This window comes from Echeneis naucrates, chromosome 10 (genome assembly GCF_900963305.1).
Source record: "Echeneis naucrates chromosome 10, fEcheNa1.1, whole genome shotgun sequence".
Taxonomy (NCBI): Eukaryota; Metazoa; Chordata; class Actinopteri; order Carangiformes; family Echeneidae; genus Echeneis; species Echeneis naucrates.
Window position 1 is genome coordinate 19,543,311 of NC_042520.1, and position 25,403 is coordinate 19,568,713.

The following is a 25,403-nucleotide window of genomic DNA, read 5'->3' on the forward strand; positions in this document are numbered from 1 at the left end:
CTAATTAAAACTTTCACCATTGATCAGCTCAAATGATAGCAGCAATTTCTAAGGTGGAGTGTTTTATTATGTCTCACTCAATGATTGTGGTTTGGACTCAATCATGAATCAATCATAAATCGTAGATGTCAATATGACAACTCTGACCATTTTATATATTTTTTTAAGCTATTATTATTATTATATGATTTAATATTTGAAATACACAAATGAGGGATACGGCTAACACTTTTCTTCTTCAAGAAGACATCAGACATGATGCCCCAAATCTGACTGAAGGCACCCAAAACCCACTGTGTAAACACTTTGCTCTGATAAAAAGCTGAAATAACTGCAAAAAAAAAAAAAAACAAAAAGAAAAACCAAACAAACAAAAGTTGAATTCATAAGCAATAACATACTACGACCATTAAGTTATTATCTGGCTTTAGTAGGTACTGCTTCAGCTTTGACATTACAGGGTCAGAGTTTATTATATTTCTTTACCTGTAGTGTTGCTCCACATTGTTTCAGCAGGTCACAGAAATAATTCACTTGATACTTTGCACCTGCATTCAATTATTCTTTTGAGGTCAGCATGAGACTGATATTATCTCTGTATAAAGCTGATAGGATGAAAATATCTAATACAGCAACCACAGCAACATTTATTTTGAGTCATGTATGAGTCCAACATTCATTCTCCTTTTAACTCTGGTTTGTTCTCCACCACCTGGCATTGTGTTTGCTAAATGTTTCACACTGTACTGTATTTATACCTTTTTGTGAGACTTATTTCTACCCTGATAAGTGGAAAGGTCTTTTCACAATTTCATATACTTAATCATTTCCTCCCACCGTCCAAAGACATCATGTTTGGGTTAACTGGTGACTCTAAGTTGTCCGTAGGTGTGAGTGTGAGTGGTTGTTGGTCTCTGTCTGTCTCTGTGTGTTGGTCCTGTGATGGACTGGTGTCACCCTGTCCAGGGTGACCCCGCCCTCACCCAGATTGGCTCCAGCACCCTCTGCGATCCGTAAACGGATAAGCAGTAGAAGATGAATGAATGATTTTGCAGCATTGGAAAAGTAAAATATCTAGTAAAGGCTCTCCCAGTATATCTTAAAATCTACTCTAAAATAATATTAACACAATACACCACAATACATTTTGTGAAACTAAACTAAATACTAAAATAATTCCTCAGAGTGTTGTGTTTTATTTTTTCATAAGTGTCATGAGCCAGCAAACTGTGCTTTGTGGCACCTCACAGAGCCAAATCTACCTGTTGTACAATAGTCTGACAGCTCGACAAAACACCAGAAATAATAAATGAGTAAAAGCCAATTATCTCCCTTCAGTGGCATAAATAAACTGTCCTGCTGTTCTTACATGACCCCATCTACTCTGCCGCAACACTCTGCCTGTCCTGCTTTTCCTTCTCTCTTTCTTTGTGTATATGTGTGTCTTGATGTTTCTGCCTGCCAGCATGAACAAGCTGTACTGGACACACACACACACACAAACACACACACGGATACACATTTTCACTACTGCCTGCCAGTTTGTATACGTGCAAGGAAGACGAAGGAGCAGCATGTGTGTGTGTGTGTGTGTGTATGTTCGCATACATGTGTATGTGTGTCTCTGAAAAAGATAATACAATTTTTGGGACTCCAGCAGCATTACCTCTTCTTCAATGTTGCTATGGTAACAAGCTCCGGACCAGAGAGTGAGAGCAAGAAAGATGGATGGAGAGACCCCCAAGGACACACACACACACACACACACACACACACGCACTGCAAACATGCCTCCACACCACCTTCTTCTTCTCTCGCTCTCTCTCTCTCACAGACAAAGGCTTTTCCAGCCAATTATCCAGGCCCGGCACATGAAGGGTTAACAGCTGCTTGGTGTCTGTACCACAGAGATTTTACCTCGAGCCATTTGGTCTTGGCTGTAATCGCTGCACGCTATTCTGCAGCCTTACATGCATGCCAACTATGCGAAATAGCATTCACTCATTTTTGGAAAATTCAAAGTAACAGCGTATCAACACACACACACACACACACACATTACGTGGCAGCACTGTGACACACTGTATACTGACTAACCATGTACCAGATGTCCATGCTGTGGCTTTGTTCTGTGCTACTCACTGTCACTGGACTCTGAAGCAAAATCTGTGCATGACTCAATACCATTAAACCATTTGATCTTTTGGTGAACTAAAAATAATCACTCACTGACTCAGAGGAAATGTTACTAAAATTAAGCTCAATATTTTTCCACCTATTGGTAAATCAATATTGCAATATATGAACATATGCAGTAGGGCCAGACTCAATAAGCCAATATTTATTTGAGACATTTAGGTAGTTCAGGGGAAAAATGTTGACACTTGGCACATCATCCCCCCAACAGGCACAATTGTGCTTATATGCTGAATTATATTAATCAAAATGTATGTGCAATCTGAGCAATTTCAAAACAAAACATCTCTGCAGTAAATGTCTCAAGAAGCTTTTGTTACTATTATTTTGAAATGAATTCATTAAATGCTTTTACTGTAAACAAAAAAGAGAGAGGGAGAGAGAGAACAAATATCTGCTGCAATCTATTTATGTCTCATTTCGACAGTAACAGGATGAGTTTAATGTAAGAATTTGTCTCCATTTTAATCCACACCCTGCTATTATAAACTTGTCAGACTGTAAAAGCTGCAATGTCCGTAAGGAATGAAGTTGCTGCTCAGGTAGGAACTATGACTAATAGATTTTTTTCAACACACTGAAGTTTAAAAATGTGTTATTTAATTTTTTTAGACTGGATGTGCATAGTGCAAAAGATCCACAAATTATCATCATATAAAGTTGATACAGTCACTTAATTTCACGTCCAGCAGACAAAGAATATCATTATCATTTATTAGAAGTTCTGATAATTTTGCTGTGGGTTCATCACTAGATGCAACACTTTCACATTTTGCATTCCAACTCATTTGATATATCTATGTATATATAATTTGTTGCTATTCCTAATGCAAAAATATTTGATTGAACTAAATATTACAGACATATTCAAATTCCATGAATATGAATCCAATGTTAGAAGAGCGTGTGGTTTAATGACACAGGAGTGGTAAGCTAAAATATAAGAGTAAGTGTGACTGTGTTGGGAAAAGAAAGAGAAGAGGGAGTGACCAGAGTCATGTCATTTGAATTAGACACGTCTAAAGAAATCTTATTTTCTGTGGAGCTGTATCTTAGTTATCCATGACAACACCCTCTGTAACTCAAGCTGAGATAGTTCAGTGACTTTTTTAAACTAACAACCACCAAAACCAGATAGATTGACCATGCCAGCTGTTGAAAACCTGATACAGACAGCTGTCAGGGATCTTCTATGAGCACTTTAATCGCTCACTGCAGGTGTATGGAAATCCTCAGTCTTATCCCTGAAAGAGCAGTCTGGCCCCAGTGGCACCAACTTCAGCAGTTATGAACACAAAGCCAGTGGCTCCACAAACCTACTGTGCTTACAAGTAAGACGAGTGTGGGCCAGGCAGGTATCCCCCTGCTTATCCACACAAATAAACCGGGCCAGGCTGCTGTTTGTCTGCTTCTTAAGTGCACTCAAAATGTGGCGCAAGTCTACAGTACAGGCCACAAGCAGTTTAGGCTGAATGTAAACCGTCATCTGATCTGCCGGATTCTTTCTCTCCTAACAGCAGGTCAGATTCAGTGCACTCCACATACCATATCACCATCAGATCTACCTCTACAGAAAAGCCTGGAGGGCTCCGTATTATCACCTGCGCTGTTTTCTTTGCATACAGAGGCCTGCAGCAGCATAGCCCTAAATATGTTCTGTAGCAGTGCAATCCTGGATACGTTTAAGAGGCTCCTGAGTGCCGCAAGTCCTTTGGCTTCCTGGAGGAAAAAAGCAATCTCATCAGAGAGCATCGGAAACAAAAGGAATGGTTATAGACTTCCTGTGTAACCTAACACCTCCATCTAATTTGACAGCAGATAGCCAGGCCATTGAGCAGGTGGATGAGTGCGAGTACCTGAGCGCTTTAACTGGCGATGAGCCTCACTTTTAAGAGCGACGATGAACAGATCCTCTCAAAAGTGCCAAAAGAGGCTCTTCTTGAAGAAAAGCAGGTGTTTACATTAGCAGACGTCTGTGCCAAAGGCTTTTTACAGATGTTTTACAGAATTAGTGTTGAGGTTTGGATTCCTGTCTGAGCCTGAAATGAGACTGTTAGTGGAAAAATCACTGGCCACGATCTGCCAAACCTCACAGTGATTTACATAAAATGGTTCCTCGGAAAGACCAAATAATACCTGCAGACTCGAATGACACAAATAATAGAACAACCACCACAGTGAACCTCTGCAGGTGGTGCAGACTGAGCTACACAGCTTTTACAGCTCACGTCAGGGACAAACTCACACAATATCGTTATGGTTTCAGTCAAAAATTCTTCTTGCAGTTTTTACTAAGACGCCTGACTTTTTACTGGATGGACCACCGACACACTCTTTATTTGTTCCCTTTACCATTTTTGTCTGCAGGAGAATGACCTGTCAAACTTGGTGATGGATTGAGCTGTCCTACAAAAAAAAAATCAAGCTGAAATACATCTGACAAAGTAGAGAAATATTTCAAATGAATTCAAATGAAAAAAAAAAAAAATCTAATTAAATCTGGCCAACACATCCAGCCTTTAGCTGAGGCTGTCTTAGAATGAATGCAACTGTCTCCTATCATGCCACATCTCCTGCTATGGCAACAGAGCACTTGTGTCGTTTTTTGGGACACCCCCTGGATGTACAGCACTCCACGACCTATTGCACTTATAAACTAATAAGGATTGGTGAAGCACTTTCTGTCAGGACGTCTGCCGACTTCGCTCGAACACATAACACAGCGGTGATGCCCGCTGCTCATCTTTGTTGATGTCTCCAGGTTAGTGCCACCATCAGACTGATAATGTGTCATCTGCCACCATCACATCTTTGAGCTCATTCAACTTGAACACATTACATCAAGGTGTGCGGTTATGCCTGCCACAAGCTCTTTAACTAATTAGAAATAGAAGCAGTTTAACTAGAGTAACGCCATGTGAAGCAATGTGTGGGAAAAATATGTTTACAGATTACTGTTACATCTCCCGTTCAAATCGTTTTAAATGCAGTTCTAAATTTCTGCATGAAGGCTTTTCCCACTGAAAGAAAAGTGTACAAAGTGCAAAGGTTCAACATTTTTTTATTGACCTGAAGACTCTCAGAAACATTTTGTTGAAAAAGAAAATTAATCTGCTTACAAGATGTGAATGAACTGTAAATATAACCTTTTACTCTTTTTTTTTTTTTGTCTGCCTAGATCAGGGTTCTGATACCTTTATTACCGAAATAGTCACACATGCAGTGTGTTTCCAGTGTTGGTCCATGCTGCAGAGGCTCAGGTCTGTGTCTGACTACATGCATAGATGGGTCTTTGTGTTTATTTTGGGTATTCAGTGATTTCATCAGATAACATCATATGACCATACTGATCTATCATATATTATTTGGTTATATTATATATATTCATATATTATAATAGATATATATGGCATTTCCATCAGTTCAGCAGGTGAGCCATTGTTAAAAGTACATAATCAATAGAGTAAAGATATTAAACACAAACTAGTAGTGATCCTTGATTTGACATCTTGTAGTATTATCAAACACAGCTCGACAAACCAGGCAACAAGCTATCAGACAATATCACACACATCTCACAGCTTCCTGAAAGACCAAGAGGCAGCACCTGCTGGACAACAACCACGACCTTTCCTTTTCAGGGAACAAGCCACAGGTCAAAGTTACTCATAGTCAAGGAGTGAAGGTGCTACCAGTGAAGGCAAAATGGGACTGATGGTCTTTTGCTTCACAGTGAAACACTCACAACTCCAATTTTTATGAACAGAAAAATGATGGGAATGTTTGTAATTTATGTTTAATCAGTATAATCTCACACAATGGAGCTGTAATTAGACAGAGACGACTGCGGTCTCTGTAAAAACATTCAGATTTCAAAAAGTAAGACATTTATGTTATACTATCTAAAAAAAAATAGATAGAAAATGTATCAAATTCACCATGACAATAATCAATACAAAAAGTAAAATAAATAAAGGGCAGCACTGCGGCATAGTGGTTAGCGCTGTCGCCCCATAACAAGAAGGTCCAGTTCCCAGCCTGGGGCCTTTCTGTGAGGAGTCTGCCCGCGTGGGTTTCCTCCCACCGTCCAAAGACATCATGTTTGGGTTAACTGATGAGTCTAAATTGTCTGTAGGTCTGAGTGTGAGTGTGAGTGGTTGTTGGTCTCTGTCTGTCTCTGTGTGTTGGCCCTGTGATGGACTGCTGACCTGTCCAGGGTGACCCCGCCCCTCACCCAGAGTGAGCTGGGATTGGCTCCAGCAGCCCCCACGACCCCGAAATGGATAAGCAGAAGAAGATGAATGAATGAGTGAATTAAGTAAATAAAAATCAAAATAAAAACTGCCAGTAATTATAGGCAGAATCCCTGCACAGTGCTGAGTAACATTCCCTTTTAGTCTCTTGAAATAGGAACGCTGAACATTATCTCTGACTAAAATAACTAAAGCATGATATTCTTAAATAAATGAGGAAAATAACACAAATCCCCATGAAGCCTATAGACTTCAGACTGAAGGATTTACCCTGATAACATGGTGATTATACTCAGAGAGCAAGAGCAACAGAAGAAGAAACCCTGAGAGAAATGAAAAGAATAAAGCAGGACAAAGAGTGGAGGAGGAAGGATTGAATTAGCAGAGTATAAAGAGATGGTGGGAATGTGTTAATGTTTGAGGACTAGTGGGCGGTGGTATGTATGTTAGCTTTTGTGTTTGTGTGTTGTTATTTACAGTAGCATTAACAATATGACCTGGTTTCTTTATTTCTTCCTACCTTTTGAGGTCTCAGACCTATTGGGTCTCAGACTGTTTTTGCCGGTTTATTATCATTATTATTCTCCACCTGCTGTTTCACAATATCCCCCTGAGAGCCTGGAGACTTGTGTATAACTCTATATCTCATAATGTGCAAATGCCTCATAATATAATCTACTCGTGCCCAAAAATATGAAATTGTGGAGAAGATTATTTATCTACATCCGAATTACACATAAAAAAATGTTTAGGGACAAATTGTTATGGGCAGCAGGAGGGTCGGGACAGCAATGTCAAAATTTAATCAGCTATTAACATTGCAGATTTAATGGTGGTAAATCATTCGATCTGTAAGAAATAAAATGGATTTTTTTTTTTTTTCCATTTTCCAGCAGACAAACAAACAAATAAATAAATAATAACATAAGGGTTCAACTGCCTTACCTGGCAATACAGTCCCTTAGATAAAAATGGTTGCCAATCCTTTTTGGCTTATGAGTCACCTTAGCCCCAACTTCAGGTTTAGTAAAATCTAAGAGCTGAGGTTGTGTTGCTTCCTCTGGAAGGATCTTTAAAAGGCTTAAAGAAGTCGTAGTACCCAGAATCAGAGTCATGGTGCGAACAACTACACTATTCTACGCACTACAGTTCTACTACAGACATGCAAAAATTAAAAAAGGAAGTCATTATAAAACCACAGACTTGATCAACACACTGAAGGGGAATCGTAAAACATCTGAAATAATTTGAAAGACAAATTGAAAAGACAGCAGGCACTTGATGGACTTGCACACAGATGCCAATTTCCACATACTAACCAGAATTCATCAGTTCTCGATCCAAAGAGTGTAAAATGTCCTTTTGACTGCTTTTTAAAATTGTGCTGATCAATCAGACATCAGTCATCATTTGTGTGTGGGAGGCAAACTTAAGGAAACTAGAACCATCAGACACACAGAACAACACCTCAGGATCAATACTCATTTAGACAGCCTTTGCATGGTTACACATGCACATACACAGATAATGCAAATGCACACGCACAGTCACACTTGAGCCTCGACGCCTCACACACACACACATTTAGCATATTGATTGAGCTCCCTGCTAGCCATTTTCTTCACTGGGTGCATTGGGCAGCAAAAAGGATACAGCTTGCAGTCTGTCCTCACCAAACCACTGCCATCCATCTACAGGTTAATGAGCCTCAACTGAGGGTTTTCCCCCTTTTCTCCTGAGTTTAGTAGCCCCGAAGTCAGGATTATACATAATTATACTGAATATTGTAGGTTAACAGAAGAGCGTGCACAGTAAATATCAATAATCTCTAAGCTACAGAGCGAGGAGGACAGTGAGTAATGGACACTCCTGTTCATGTTCGGAACTTTTCTTCATGAAAACTAAAAGCTGAGGACATCCATGATATCAAGCTTCTGTTATTGATAGAATTACACTATTTGGCAATAAATAAAATAGACAAACATCTAGAAGGTTCTGTATGATTCAATGAAACTAATTTGTACAAAAATGTACCTGTTCCCAATGAGGACACTTGATGTTCAACTCATTCACTGTTTGACTGTGACAGCTGTCGTGTGGCCACGTCACACCTTCTCCCTGATTCTCCTAAAACTGCCTATCACATCCGATATCTGCTCACCTTCAGTGTTTATGGCTGTGTTGCTGTCTTTTTGAAAGCACCTGGTTTCTTTGTCAAACGGCCCTAACTATGTGTTTTAATCACCCAACCTCATTAGCTGTTTCTGAAAAAGGAACATGTCATTTCAAAACTTTCAGTTTGTGTTCTGTAGAGTCGTCCAACAACGACTGGAAGGTTTCTCTTTGATTATGAGACGTGAACGCTGGAGACCTCCACAACCTGATACAACCAACCCTCACCACATCACTACTCTACATACACGCACATACACTATCACTGCATCACTATAACACTTGAGGCAAAGGATTTCTTTTGTTTTAAGCATTGTTAGCCACACGGCTATTGGCTATTGGATATGAAGGCAGTTTCTTCACTGGAAATCCTAAGTTTACTGTGCTGCAATCTGTTTTCTGCTTTAAAACATACAAATAACATTAGGGTTTCTTTTCAAGGTTAGATACAGGACCTGAAGAGCAACTCCAGTGAGGAGGAGATGTACAAAGGTGAATGTTAAAGTGAATGTTAATGGGTCTTGTTCAGACAACCCTGAACCCAGCATGGAAGCCTCCCAGCGACCTGGGAACCATGAATACACACACATACCGAGACACACCGTCAAAGCAAGAACAGCTAAGAGAGATCAAAATGTAGGAGCTTGCACATTCACACAGAAAATGGATCTCTGTGTCTTGCTGCAGACAAATTGTCTGCTTGTAGATAATAGAGCCTCAGAAGTGAGGATGAGGAGGCATCCTGAAATTCATCTACTGAAAAAAAAAAAAAAAAGAAGAAGCAAAAAACAAACAAAAAAAAAAACAAAACGGGAAGGATAGAAAAAGATGATGTGGCAAGAGAAAAAAGTCAGAAGGAAATAGTGGAGGGTGAAGAAGACATTTCAACAGAGTAATAGAGATAGGAGAGTCTCAGTCAGAGAGGGGGCATGTTAATTAGGGAGTAGGTTGATAACAAATGTATTAGCAAGCTGCTGAAGGAAGGCAGGGCAGAGGCAAGGAGAGGAAGAGGGGTGAGAAAGATAGGAAAAGGTTAACAGGAAAGGGAAGGAGAGGGGAGACACTGATGAAAAAAAGCCGAGGAAGAGACAGAATAATTATGAATTAGTTGATAAAGCGGTAATAAATGTCCTGCAGTGGGGCGAGAGTGACAGAGACAGAGGACACAGAGGAGCAGTGGAGGAGAAAATGAGGACTGGGATACTCTTAATAATAAACTTTGAGCACTGAATAAAAAGTTATTACCACTCTTATTTACTAACTTTGATGAGTCTCTGCTTGATGACTTTCTCCTGCTGCGGCTTAACCTTTAAAAACATAAAAGTACATTTGGCTAAAGATGGAAGCTACTCAAGCTCGACATCAACACTGCTGCATAAACAGGTAATTTTTTTTTTTTTTTTTTTTTACACTTTTAACCTAAAGTTTAACAAGATCGGCCCCCTCCCCCCCACCAGGGTCATCACTCCAACACATGTATATATATCATTTTCTAGCACAATAAATGATCCCCATGAAATCCCTTTTCAGTGAGCTGGCCACAATTTCGCACACATTTCCTGCCAACACACCACAGCACACACAGCAGCTGCCACTTAAAATAACACAGAAGCGTTGATAGAAGTTCTTTTTTTCACTTGCTATGGGATTTTAAATTAAATATTATTCTTTATTCATTTCAAAAAATGTCCTTAATTTTTTTTATTTTTTTTATCTAAATATTAATATTTCTGTGCATTCCCAAGTCCCACACCATTTAGCTACAGATGCCTTTGGCTCTTCCCTTCTATAGACAGCCCAGGGGACACAGACATATGCATAAGCTAAGCTGGTCTTTGGGGAACTGAGTTTGCTTCTTCAGGGAGAATAAAGACTACTGAAATGTCTCCTTTTCGCTGCTTAGTAGTTGCACTTTGTGAAAACAATGAAAATATGTGAAATCATCATGATATGGAGCTAACAGCAACATATTATAACACAGTGTAACTTACTGGAGGTGTTACAGCGGTGATGGTTTCTCTCCATCTTCAGATGTTCCAATGGATCACCTGCCAGTCAAACTGTTTTCTACACTGCACTTTTCAGAGATCACTTGTCAATCTCAATCGCCCCTCGTTTCTTCTCAGCGCTTTTTCTACGTGGTAGTCTATTTTTCTTATTGTCTGTCCAGCAACACTGCTCATTCTGAATCTCCCATTCTGCTTCAGTTTCATCCAGATGAATGGGAAACATCAAACACAGCCCAGCGGGGGGCTTCCCAAACAGGATTTACCTGCATGGCATCAAGTGTTTACAGCAGCAAATTAGACAACTTTAATAAACTGGCAGCCAGTTAAAAAACACAGGTATTATATAAATCAGTGAGACACAACAATAAAACAGGTGTTTATGATGCTGATAAAACTGTGATGCTCTTATTTATTATGCTCAATTTAGTGAACATCTTTTGCCAGTGCATTGTTGCCCTGAATGAAAATGCATGTGTCCTGGCGGTGCCAAAAAATTAAAGCATTAAAATGTTGCAGTGAAGCATCACTTAATCGCTCGTAGGACACAACAGTTACATGTCAAAATGCAGGTGTTATGCTTTGATAAGAGCATCATTAGGCAAAGTGTTAGCAAATGTCTTTAGGGTTCTCATGTTAACAGTGTAGACCAATTACAGTCAAACACACACGCGCGCTCCCTCCCTCCCTCTCCTTGTACTCTCTGTGTGTCTCTGGGTCTCACTGCCCCTTTCTACCCGGTGTAAATAATGTAATTTGTCATAGACAGGCCTCCATGTAGGAGATGACCTTTAAAAACCTCACAGTAAATTGGCCCTGGCTAGAAAAGCTACGTCATTAGCCTTCTCCATCTCTGTCTCGCTCTCACTTCTTCTCCTGCTCCCTGCTTTCAAATTCAGTTTTATTTCTCTTTAATTTCAAATTCAGTGTTTAATCTAGTGTCCTGTGAGGCTAACTAAGTCTGCATCTCTCTCTTTGTAGAAATGGACTGTAGTCATGCACACAACATTGAATTGTAAAGCCCTGTTGGGACTAAATTATTGCCACTTTTGATTGTCTGATATATTAAAGCGTAATGTTCCCTGTTGAGTTTCTCTCTCTTATGTTTTGTATAGGTCTATTATAAAATCAATTCGTAGTGAAACAGCCAACTGGTCTACGATGACTCCAGGGATTGTAAACTGGTGTCTTCTCACTATAGAGTCCGGCACCAAGTAAATTAACCTGCTTCTAACTTGTCATTTATTTTGCATATTTCTGCAGTACGTTGTCACCTCTTTAACTGTATTGTAATTTATTTTCTTAGTTCAATAACTGCGTATGTGGGATGTTATGAATTGAATTGTCGGGCTGGGGGATTAAAATCACAGACCTTATTGAACTAGATTTGGCTACATTATACAGCAGTAACCAGTACACAGAGTTTTTTGTTTAACGCTGCTGAATCCAATTAGCTTCATGTGATGGGATATTTATTAGTAACAATTCAGAGAGCATTCACAAATTTAAAGAGCAGGACAAAGCTATTATAGCTTTAAACTAACTAGCCACAAAGAAATAGTTACAATATATATTGTTAATATTAACAGCTAACATCAGGTCAACCCCTCTGCCTTCAATTTCCTTTTCCAAACTAAGTGAAGTGAAAAATTATTTATTAGATTTAAACTGTTAATATAGCCCATAATGTGAATTTTTAATCATCAAATTCACATATCGTATAATAAATGTTTCTGCAATGTTTCCTATTTTAGAACAGAAAACTGTGAGACCTAATTTAGTTGCAAGCCAGTTCAGTTGCTGATACAAAGAAAGCTATAATTCAATGCCAACAGGCTAAGAATGAAAGAAGACTGTACCAAAGTAACCAGAAACAAAAAACAGAACGAAACATGAAAATTAAAATTATACTCAGATTCCATTTAATTTATATTAAACCGAATAAATTAACAACTATTTCAATGATCAATAATTACTACTGTTAGGACCTCAGTTTTGACAGTAAATTGTAGTTTCGTTAAGCCTAAAATTATTATTAATTATTAAGACTTGATCCAAAGGCAGGAATCGAGGTCTTTTGGGAAAATAGTGAATTCCATTTTGTCTGCTTCAGTGTTGTAAAAGTTTTACACAGCCTTCGTGACAATCAGCCATATGTATGGTTAACAATAATTGATGTATATAAACTCCCACCAGATTGTGAAAGCTCCCAAATTTCCAAACAAGAAAAAGGAATTCATAGAACATGAAACTACAGACAACATGACCTCAGTGTCCTCGTGCAAGCTGTGGACAGAGTTTGTGTCTCTGCCAAAAGCTGGTCAGAGTGGGTGGAAGTACAAGAGAACATAATCTGTTGGAAACATGGAAGACGCTCTCCCTCCACATTCTGCACTCTGTATTTTTTGAGGGGGTCAAGTTGGGTTTCTACTTGATTGAAAGATAATTATGGGTGGTTGAGGTCCCAGAAGCTTTCTGGATTGAAGGCGACTAGTCTACAAAAGAGGGCCTTTGCAGGACTATGCTGGAAAAGTCAAAATGTGTTAGTGTTTTCACCATATTGATGTTGGACATGAACGAGGCTGCTAAAACGTTTAAGTTCAGAAGGCTAAAGCTCCGTACGGCAGACACATAGGCAAACTTCCATCATGTCAGTGTAAAGAAGGAATGATGTTGGCTCTCTGCCACCTTGAAGTACTCACACACGGTTTGCATACAGATACAGATTTACACAAAGAAGGTATCAGCAACATCTCCAGTGTCAGCTGCAGCAGAGAAGTCAGACGTACAAGAGCACTGGGTTCAAGGAAGACTGTGTGTGTGTCTGAAATAAAAAAAATAGAAAAACAAACAAACACACACACTGTGTGTGTGTGTTTTGTGTGCATGCGTTATCATTCCTCAGCACCATGCTCCTCTTGGCAGATGGCTCTGCCAACCTCGGGACCTGGGGTGTGTGTGTGTGTGTGTATTGTCTTGGTATCTTGGGGGTACAAGGGCAGGAGCTACCTGGTGTTGGCTGCCAAGCCTCTCGCTCTCTTGTGCTCTCTCTTTCTTTAAACCTTCCAGTACACACACACACACACACACACACACACACACACACACACACACACACACACACACACACACACACACACACTTGCATACATAGATGCCTGCTGAAGTGCCTTGCCCAGTCACGACTTTTACTGCATACATGATTGAATTTAGCTTTGCAGCAGCAGTAAAAGCTCAGATTTGCTGTAGAATCTATCTATGACAGTGACTCTCATTACTCTTATTTGGACTACTGATCTTATTATTCTAAAAAGCAGCCACATAGCATTATGCATTATCTGCAGAAATATACTGAGCTCGAGGCCATTTTGTGTCTCCAGTTCTAACTGGACAGTAGCTCAATGCTGTCAAGAATTTAATGCAAAAATCAACAGGTGAAAGATAAAAAAAAATCTCCCTGGTGGTTATTACCACAAAGCTTCCCCTTGTGATTACTTACATCAAGAAAAAGATCCTTTAGTGCTATATGTTTTTGAAATGTTGTTTTATATATCAAAACCATACATTATATCTTCAATTACTAATTCCTATACATCTGCCAGGCAAAAATCTGAGTAATAGATGAAGTCAGGTCCAAAATCCTTGTTTGAGTTTAATGATGCATTATAGTTTTCAGATGAGGCCTTTGGCAACTCTTCTTATGACTCCAATAATCAGAAAAGACTATCAACTGCCATAAAAGGGTGAATAAGTAAAATCAGGTCTTGTTTTTGTTCGGACAGAATGCAGTAAAATCAGGTTATAAATGATATACTAACATCTGCTTCTGCAGTAATCCTTCAAAATCACGATGGGAATAAAAATGGGAAGCGTGGTGTGTACAAATGCTACTGAGGTAAACGACCTGGTTCAGAGAATAAAAGCTAGAAACAGCCTTTAAAAATACATACGGTAAAATTTCACATTTTTTATGAGCCAATTGTTGGTGTCTAGTCTGAGAAAGTTTTAGATACAGAAATCAGAAAGGTCCCACAGAAAGATAAACCAGGAAGTCTCAGAGCATGTCACATGATGCATCTCGACAATTCACATGGCCAGAAACCGACAGCAGCCAGTAAAATTTTAGTGCTCAGCTATGAATCCTTCTCTTTGTATTTTCCTGGCTGGTTGTTGAGACAATAGAAATGACCGTGTTTGGCTCTGATAATACAGCGCAGGGGACGGAGCTTCAATGCCAAACACCTACGAATGTGTGTACTGGATGTTTTTTGTGCTTCTTTTAACAAAGAAAACATATGGAAGCAAAATAGTCTTAAATATCAAAATTACCTATCTCGTCACAAAAAAAACAAAAAAAAAAACTTCAGAATTATTCCTAACAACAAATTAGGGAATTTGAAGCAGAGCCTTCATTAACACATTTTACCCCACACACAATTCAATTCTCATGTAGCCGATGAATAGTTCACCAACTGAAACAATTACTGAATCAAAAAAATATCATTACAACAATTATAGATGTTGCATCCACTTTGGACTTCATATTGTGATGAACCACAGTTTCAGATTCTGAACATTGTCCGGTTTGTGTCTATCACAGCACTGAATTGAACTTCAAACACTCCACGGCAGCTCACCTTCCTCTTGTCTCTCCACTTTGTATTAGCTGATAAAGGAAACTATGCCAACAATATTTTCTGAAAAAGGAACTACACATGAATATGAGCCTTACAAAGGTGGGAAACACCAAACACAGTGACTCTGCCTTTAATGGAACAGCAGCTGGTGATCTGCTCCCATGGGGGAGATCTGCTACAGTTACATACACTATTTGACCTTAAAGTCTAATTAGTAGTTATATGGCTTTTACTCACATCTATTGACAAGGCAATCACAATTCCTCCACATAATTAACAGAAAATAGTACTATCCTATTTTATATATGTGTCTGATATTTGTTATGGTAACTTGCTACGTTTAAAATCCTTTTTCATGTATTTGAAGTTAAAATTACAATTGATGTTCCGATTGGCAAAGAAAGAGCAGCGGAGTCCAGGATGTCTTATGCTCAGCGTGTTTATTGAAGTGTGAGCTGGAGGGGAATGGAGGATTCAATAAATACAGAGTTCGTGCACGATGTCACCTAAATTCTGAAGTAGCAACCCCAGAGGATAGTTTTATCTACTGAAAAGAGACAAATATAGGTTGTTCATCCTCCATAATTCATTACATCCCTCAAGAAGAGGGAGGGTCAGGGATTTGTGAGGACGCTATTGGTTCATTAGCCATAAATAAGGAAATGTGATTATATCTGCCCAAATGCTGCTTCTGAGAACACAGAGCCACTTGTTACTGACCATCCAAGGTCAACTGTCCTCAACCTGGGCTGCAGCAGTATCAGCAGGAAGCACAGCTGTGTCAGGAGGAGCCAGCCAAGTGTCAGAAGCCTGACTGCGACCTCTGACTCTGAGTCAGTTAGTCGTCAGGCGGACAGGCGAGAAAGAGATTAAGAATGTTCATATTAAGCTTTTCCACAAACCACATATGATGAGGGCTTTTTAATAGTGATAATAACTGGATTTATTCAAGGCCGTCCAGTCCATCACATAAAATACAGGTGTTATGAGTGAATGCCATTAATGATGAGGTCCTGACATCTGGATTAATGTTCGTGGGTAACAAATTGGCTGTTCGGTCTGGTTTAGTTCTTTCAAAGCAAGTTACCTGACTTGACACCTGCAGACTGAAGTGGGACAGGTAAATGCCTCCCGCAGCTAACCCGGATCCCCATACATGCCCTAAGCCAGTCATTGTTCGAGTTCACCATTTCTCCTACAACGGGAATGTTAACATTTGACAAGGTGAATTCAGAGCTCTGGGAGCAGTTTATAGCAGAGCATACGTGCTACTGTGTCCTGCTGAGGTGCAAATTATGGCTGATGAAGCCTCAAAGACCTTCGACACCCCTGAAGAAGTCGCAATATTCAAATAAGACAGATGGCAGACTGCAGGTTTCTGGACATTTCAGACACTCAGCACAGCTTTAATACTACATATTGCTTTGTTTTGTCCCCTTAACTCAACTCGGGGGTTGTTTGTTACTGTGTGACTTTGCCGCAGCTTGAACCCAAAGCTGAGGTGTACGACTGTCAGGTCAATGTTAAATTAAAAGAGTTAATGTCTTGTCAATGTTTAGTTGACAGTTAAGCTGTTGGTTCATGTACTTTAATCGTATTTAATAATAATATCAATAATGAAACCTACACTGACTATATATATCAAAAAGTTGGTTGCTTAGGAAGTTAATCAAGAAACATGATCAAACATGGATGACTGGAACGTGACAGGCAGCTGTGTCGTGACCTTGGCAGTAGCAAAGGATGAAGAGACCATTTTGACATGACAAAGACACCGATTGGCCGGTATGATATTAATATTGATAACATTGTATCAATATGAAACTAACTGAGGACAAAATCCCCAGAGTGACTTTAATGATGAGTTAAATAAAAGTCTGTGGATATCATTCTTTTCTCCTCATTTTGAAGAGTCATCAGGAGACGACTGTAATCTTCAAACATTGCATGGGCAAAATTTCACTGATAAATGTTTGGAAGATTTTACATTCCATCCAGATGGCGATTCTTTTATTTTCTTAGAAGACACTTAAGTAGCTGAGCAGATGTCTTCGCTGACAACGTGGAGCGTGTGTAAAGCCTAAAATGTCTGCACTCCAACACTCACCCACAGACAAGAGCCTTGATTTGCTCAATAATAAACTTGAACAGTCAACTCATGTCTTTGTGCCACGAGCGTCACGTAATCATTTATAGGGATCGTTGGTTGAACAATTAGCTCAAAGGCTCCATCTCATTACGATTTCTATGGATTTCTGTGATTAAGGCATTTTATTATCTCTGCTACCACTTTGATGACTGACAGCCCTGCTTCACTTATTGCGCTTTAGAAATCTTTTGCAGGGCCCTAGGATCTCTTTTGATGAGCCTTTGATACTAAAAAGACGTGGCAAAAGACACCGTCAGCTGGAAGTGATGATGACAGATGTCTAAGGCAAGATACCTGTGAGAATGCAGAAACTGGAAGTGGGGAAATGCATCAGAGTCCTCTCCGGCTCTTTGTGAAGTTACGCAGACAAATATGTCACAGATGTGGTGCTTGGACTAGACTGCATCTGATCTTGTGCCATATTGTAATCATACTAGATTGATTCTAAAAGAGACTGAGAAGATATTTTAAATTGATTTGGAGATTCCATCTCATCAGCACTTGTTCAAATGCCCAAACAACAACTGGAAAAGCACATCTGTATAGTATTACACCCCTTCCAGCGAGGGAAAACAAATTCGGTGTCAGTCAGCAGCAGATCAGGGACTTCTTCATACTGCTCTTTCTTCCTCCTCCTCCTTCTCATTCTTCCATCTTACACCTTGTTTCGTTAAAAATATATTTTAAACCAGGGTTAAAATAACTCTGCTCTGAAAATAGTCAATTTTAGTGCCAAATCCAGGGAGAATTTTTTTCAGCCCTCCAGGCTGTTTTAATGTCTTTGAGGTTGTTGTTGTTCTGGTTTCATAGCCTGCACTGAATTTGTGTCACAAAAGCTCTCACATCGCCATCTGTGGACCTTGAATGTGTGTGTGTGTGTGTGTGTGTGTGCAGGTGCCACAGGGATGACCCCTCCATCATGACTGGACATAACATGCAGGTGGAAAGTAATTCAATAGGTGTGATATCCAAAATTCGCAGCTTGCTCTAGCTTCAAACAAAGTAACAAATCTGTGATTAACAACGGAAACTGAGTCTCAGTAACACGATGAGAGATCAACAGCCTTCCTTTGTTTTTGTTTTTCTCATTATTTTATTTGGCATTATTGACACATACTTGTTTTGGGTTTTTTTTTTTTTTTCTAATTCTAAGAGCTTCTGATGATCTGATTTTTCAGGCGTCTTCACACCTGCTGGCAGAGCTCCTGTTTTGCAGCCCTGAGGGATAATTGTGCCACCAGTATGGGATAAAATGGATTTTCTCCAGACATGAGACTTCCTTCAGCGTTATCTCCTGTTCGTTTTGGAGCGTTTGTTTGTGAATTCTTGGCAGTTTGGGATGAGGCACAGCTTCCTTTCACAGCCTCTGAGTCACTGATGATGTTTGGTGTGAAGTCTCATCAGGTAGAGCGAGGATGGAGATTTTTCGGTGGCGTGATGAGTGATTGTGTGTGAAGCAAGCTCGCAAGTGTGACTGAGCTGATTGAGAGCTTGGAAGGATTGGCGGGCAGACTGAGTATCGGACTGTGAGACTGAACGTTCAGTGCATTATGAATTGACGGTCCCCACTTTCTCTGCAGATCCCATCTTCTTCTTATCCCCAGACTTAAGTTTTTACGGTCTTTTATGGGTTATTTTTCAGTCCAATTTAACACTATGGAAAACGAAAAAACCATTAAAACTATTCAAAGATCCCACACGATCAAATAATAAAGACATAATAATAATATATACAGTTAAATTCCTGCGAATGTTAACTTCTAAATTCGAAAACCTAGATCCCACGCTGACAATATGTATAATCAATTCCCTAATTAACTCTTTAAATGGTTCAACCAATCACCATCAGTGTCAATTAACATTCAAAGCAATCTCCCTCAGATTCCACCGCCATGATTAGCCAGCTACATGATAGGCAATTACAGTGAGGAGTACATGGCATTCACCGCAAGGCCCATTACAATCATACAAAGCCCTCAGATTTCCAAGTGAGAAAACGAAACAAGGGGTGAGATGGAAGGGGGAGAAGGAGGAGGAGGGAGAAAGAGCAACAAAGAGGAGAAGAGATGACAGAATATTTCTTCAAGAGGAGGAGGAGGAGACCTACAGTGTTGGATTCGTTCAGACTTAACAAAGGCGTGGGGAGCTTCAGGATTGTTTTCTCTTTCATTTTTTTGCCTTACAGGGAAAATCCACTGTCAAACAGGAGCCACATATCAATGGCGAGTGACAGACTTTTAACTCCCATCGCAATGTTTTTTTTTTGGGGTGGTTTCCGGTGAAGGAGGTTGTGTCGCACTTTTCAAATTTTAGGGAAAATACGGATATGAAAATTTGAGTCTGGGTTCAGCCTGCTTTTCATCTTTCAACGCCGCTATGCTTTTCATATTCTTTGACAGTTGAGTCCATTTTAACAATTATTAACAGCGCGCAGCCAGAGACATTACAGGAGCTTCACAGAGCTGCTGGTTAACAACGCGCTGTGGTTATAGGAGCAGTGGCTTCGTTGGCGGCACTGGGCCCACGCTAAACCAGAGTCATCACATATATTGTCTTTGGCCTAAACCGCATCTCAAACATTTATCATATTGTTTGTATTGGGCCGGTTCAATGTGCCTGAACTGAACAACACTGTACAAGGTGTCGCCCGATGTGTCTGAAGGCGAATGTGCAGCTGTTCCAAAGAGCCGCACTCACAGTTCTGCTGCTGTCATCTCCTCCCCTGGCTGCATCCTGCTTCTTCTACCACCATCTCTCCTCCAGCAATCTGACTTTGAAATTAGATTTCTTTGTAGTGTCGACACAATGGCTCATTCAGGCGGGGATAACGGTGCACATTTTCTTCTCCTCAAAGGCTTTTATGGTGTGGCACTTGTTTGCACATACAGAAGCCATAGAGGTAGGTGAGTGAAGAAGAGAGCTCAAGAAAAACAAAAAAGTAGAAATCTTACTGACATTTTCACCTGTGGACATGTTCGATTCTTTGGATGGTAGGTTTCAGAAAGTTTAAAAAGGAATGGGTGTGGGCTTCAACATCAGGAGGACGTGGTGGGCGCTGCCAAGCCAAGGACTGTCTACAGGTCACAAAGGGGATCAAACGAAATGTCCAAAATGACCCCTGTGAGCATTTTCTGATCACACGTCTCCATCAGTAGCACTACTTGGTTATGAGAATGTGTCATTTTCTCCTCAGCCGTCGCTATAGCAACAATAGCTACTTGCTTAAGAATTGTAACAGATTAATGTTTATGGGATAAAAAGGTTAATGTTACTATAGAAAGGTTGTGTCATGAAAGGAACCATCGTCCAGAATTAGGAGACAGGAAACAGACAGAGTCTCTATTGTCACAGGCTCTGCTGACGAGCCAATAAATCACACAATGGTAGGAAAAAAATTACATTTCTGCTGATTGTTCAGCAGTGTTCTCAGCGAGCACTTACTATGGCGAGTTTGAACCTTGGTGACTTGCAATGAAATCATATCAGACCGAGCTGAAATTCTTAGGTGATAGTTCGTCTCATTGTCTCACTTATCATTTGTTATCTTGAAAAAAAAAAAAAAAAGAAGACAAAGAAGCCAGACCTCTGGTCACTGCGTCTCTTTGCCATATGCAATAATTAACTGAACAGCTTTGACTTCTGGACTGTTAATATAACTAGATCCAATTCAAAGACATCACCTCGAGCTCCAAGGGAATTTGGATGGGAAGTTTTCACCACTTTGTGACATTTTATAGACAAAATGATTGATTGTGTCGTCAGTATCTGCCTTTGAGCCCCTGTGACAAGTTGCAATATGGTTGTGTTAGTAATTTTCCCCTCATGAGACTGTTGGAGCTGAAACTATTCAGTATATCACAAGCAGAATGTGAAAAACATCGGAGAGGATAATTCTCTGGCAGAGAGGGTTTTTTCTTTCTTCCTCCTGCCGTTAATCATCTGGTGACCCTCCCAGATTTATAGGGTGACTGTGTGGAAGGTCCTGACCGGATGGCCTCACACACCCTCATATTTTAGAGTCAGACCAGCCATTGTATGAAGAGTACAGCTACGTCTCTGATGTTGATAATTGATCTCTCTCTAAATCCTGTTATTGTCACATATCTAAGTTGTTTCAGGCTTTTGAACAGCCAGTTCCGACCAGTCAGGTGTCACCTTTCACCTGATCACACTTTTACTTTCGCTTTTCGTTGTTCTCTTTCTGAAGACACGTCTGCACCTCTCTCTCTCGTTTGCTTCTCCGTAACAGAGAGGATTTCTGTGGATGAGCCCAATTTCCCATAAGGAGCGTCTGACAGCGGCGGTGTGATGGAGTGGTGGCAGGGGGAGGGTTACATGTGTAGACACCCTGAGCTTGTTGTTGAGCCCTGAGCAGCTCCACTCCAGCAGCAGGGGGTTAAGTACCCTGCTCCGGGCCCTTCTATGGCGGCTGCTGAGGGACAGCAGTGCGTGTCACTTTACCACTCACAGCCTCCCCACTGGAATAAGGATTCAAAACAGCAACATGGTTGCCAGGTTATTGTGCTCACACTACGATACAAAGTTGAGCGGGAGAATCTGACTTTTCTTCTGTATCCCTACAGTATTGAGAAGACATTTTACCAATGCAGCAGTTATCCAGCAGCTAATTAGAAGTGTCTGATACTGCTATTGTAGTCGTTCTTTTTATAAATTCATAAAGATTGCTTTAGGATACATGGACTTCTCTTCACCTTCTTTCTCTTTCACACACATTCAATCCCAGACCAAGTGCATAAACAGCATTTCAGCAGCTGCTTTGCTATTTAAAAAACCACCACCTGGTCTGCTCTGAAACAACGTGCTCACATCAGCTGTGTCCTGTACAAATCAGTGTGGTAATAATTTCCAAAGCAGGCAGAAAAACACAATCATATTTAACTTCTTGCAGATGACAGCTTCCCCATCCTCTTTTAACCCTCCGTCAGCTCCTGGGCCCACCGTGCTGAAAGGCTTCAGCACCTCTCCACAGTGAGTCTTTGTTCTCGTCTTCTCCGCTGCATATAAAATGACCTCACAGGAGATCTTAATGTATGGATTAGAGCTGCACATATACTTAATATATCTTATTATTTATGGTTGTCATTGCAGCTGATGGCCTGAATCACATCGATCCTTTAGAGCCGACACCAATTAAAGAACTGGAAATTGGTCTATTTATTGGCCAACACGTTTGTCTCTAATATAAATATAAGATTTTTCTTTCTTTATCTTTAACCTCTGAAAAATCAACTTGTCAGGGCTCTCTGTTTCTGAATGACTTCAGCATTTCTGTGCTGTAATTACTTGTCATTTATCATCTGATACACACACTGATAATGAAATCAGTCAACATGTCAGTTTTGCTCTATTACAAATGAATCTGTCAGTTATCTTTTTGATTGATATGGTAGTTTATTCTATAAAACTGACTGAAAATACGGGGTTTTTGAAGCCCATATTAAAACTGATATTAGAGAGATTTAAAGAAGACAGAATGATAATTTGCCCACTATAAACAAATACATTGTAGACAAAAAAATAAATCTTTCTTTCAGTAGTGGATTTTTCTGCCTTAGTTTGTCGTCATTTCCCGGCCAGTCTATACTCTGATATTGATCTATTGGTCTGAAGGATTCATCAGTCTGACAGTAATCACTAAGAGTCCTCAGAGTCCAAGGTGATGTCTTCAAATGCCTCCAAAAGTCAGTAAAATAACAATTCAAATCTAATGCTGAATTTACTAAAGCTGCAATTCTTCCCATCAGAGGGAAGCACAGAAGAGTCGATGCAACAGCTAATAAGTGCACATAAATAGTTTCTTTCATTTGATTGAACTGATCAGTGAATGGTGTGAACATGTAGGACAGTGTGTGGACCCCCAGCTCAGGGCTCCTCAGTTATTTCACCCTGTCAGCGTGAGGAAATGAAGCCAGTCTGGTTTTATCAGTCAGCACACACACACACCGACCTCACTGCTTCATTGTGATGTGTGTGTCCTGATACACAACGCACCAACCATTTCCACCTGTGCAGTGAAGGTGGAGGCTGCTCACACACACACACACACACACACAGTCTGTTTACCACATTATCCCCATTGACATGCGACTAATTAGAACTAATGTTCAATAAACACTGATGCAACAAACTGCCAAACTTCTGTCAGGGTTTCATTCATTCACGTTGTGTTGATTTCACCCCCCCACCCCACCAGATGTCCCCGCTCTGCCCGTCACACACCCCGGTGCGGACTCATGGTCAAATCAAACATTCCCCAAATCACGATCAGACAGCTAGAGCCGGCGTGTGTGTGTGTGTGTGTGTGTGTGTGTGTGTGTGTGTGTGTGTGTGTGTGTGTGTGTGTGTTTGTGAACGCAGACTACGTGTGCATGCCTCCCGGTTCGTCTCGAGCAATGACAACGGCGGCTTAACGGTGACAAAGAAGACGGTGTGCTCGGTTTCTCCGGGACTCACTTTGGTGCCTCCTCTGCTCCAAAAAAAAAACGCAACGCAAAGGGCTGATTTTTGGGATGCCATGTCCGCTCATCCCTCTTCTTTTTAAAAAGAATTCAGCAAATTGAGCACACGTGAAGCGTTATAAACACACACACACACACAGTAGGGGATGAAGCAGTGTGTGCAGGACTTACCATGGTTGTTCAAGCTCCCAGTCTCTGAAAAAGTCGAATTCAAAGAGATCCATTGCCGCTCCGGCTGGTGGTGGTGGTGGTTAAAATCCAAAGCTGGTGCTACGTGGTTCTACATAGGCTACTGATACTGAGAGACTGAGTGTGTGAGGGAGACACGCAGACACACACACAAACACACACACACTCTGAGAGAGAGAGAGAGAGAGAGAGCAGACACAAGCCGCTGCCAGGAAGCTGCTACGTGGTCGAGGCAAGCTGACAGCCAGGCAGAGGTGGAGGGAGAGAGAGAGAGAGAGAGAGCACACACACTGACATGTTCACTGAAAAACTGCTCATACATAACAAGTGGAGCTATTTATATTGCACAATCTGGCAAAATAAATAAACCTTGTGGTCACCCCTTCCCTCCCTCCACACACACACACACACACACCTTCCCAAAAATGTGTCAGTCAGTGTGAGGCAGTGACTTGGCAACTGCTGGGAAATGAGTGAAGTGCCTTTAAAGAGCTTTGGACATGAAATACTATCAGATGAAGGTTGGTCCTGGAGGAGAGCACAGTCTGTGACATGGGAGAAGTCTCTGCTCAGAGGACTCACCTGTGATATGTCCCTCGTGTCTCATGACTAAAGCCTTCACATAACCCAGAAGGAAAGCGTGTGTGTGTTGGTACCTGTAAAGGACATTAGGAGAAATCTAAGCTGTGACAGTGCGGCTCCAGGCTGTGCAGGAACACATGGTGCACCACCCAGACTGGTGTCCAGGATTACAGAACCCCAGAGAGGCCAACAGACAGCATCTCCTGCTTATTTAATGATTCGATTTCATTACGAGTCCAATTATGAGATTTTATTTATTTTGCAAAAAAATGAGTTAAAGCGAAGGACGTTTTCGCTGAAACCAAAATTAAGCTTCACAGGATACAAACTCCTCTGATACCTGTGGCTCTGAATTGCAATTCAGAAAATAAGCTATCAAGGACCAGCATCTAACCAAGGAGCTTTTTTTTTTCATAAACAGAGACTGACTCATCCAAGCTCATTGACAGAACAGAGTCTGTGCACACACTTGGTTAAACCAACAGACTTTATTGGACTGAGCAGACAGGAGTTTGACCCTGCCAGCTGCTGATCTGGGTTTTTGATGCCAGTACTCTTACAGATATTTGCCTGAGAGTGATGGGAGTCCTTTAAAATTTGTTTTAGGATGGATACATTGGCCTGGCTGACTTATTGATTTCCCTAATTGATTTTTCTTACAGGGTGGATTCCGAATGTTTTTTTTATTTGTTGAATTATTTTGTGTGGTGCTGCCATGTGGCCATGTAATGCTCAATGTC

The 25,403-nt window shown here is 40.5% G+C and overlaps 1 protein-coding gene across 1 annotated transcript in view; it reads right to left on the bottom strand.

The window, feature by feature from the left end:
- The window catches only part of aff2 (AF4/FMR2 family, member 2), a 134,874-nt gene extending 110,758 nt beyond the window's left edge, over positions 1 to 24,116 (bottom strand). The window contains exon 1 of the mRNA XM_029511985.1: positions 24,064 to 24,116. Coding sequence (XP_029367845.1) covers positions 24,064 to 24,116 — 53 coding nt within the window. The remainder of the gene's footprint in view (positions 1 to 24,063) is intronic.
- Positions 24,117 to 25,403: the final 1,287 nt, after the last annotated feature.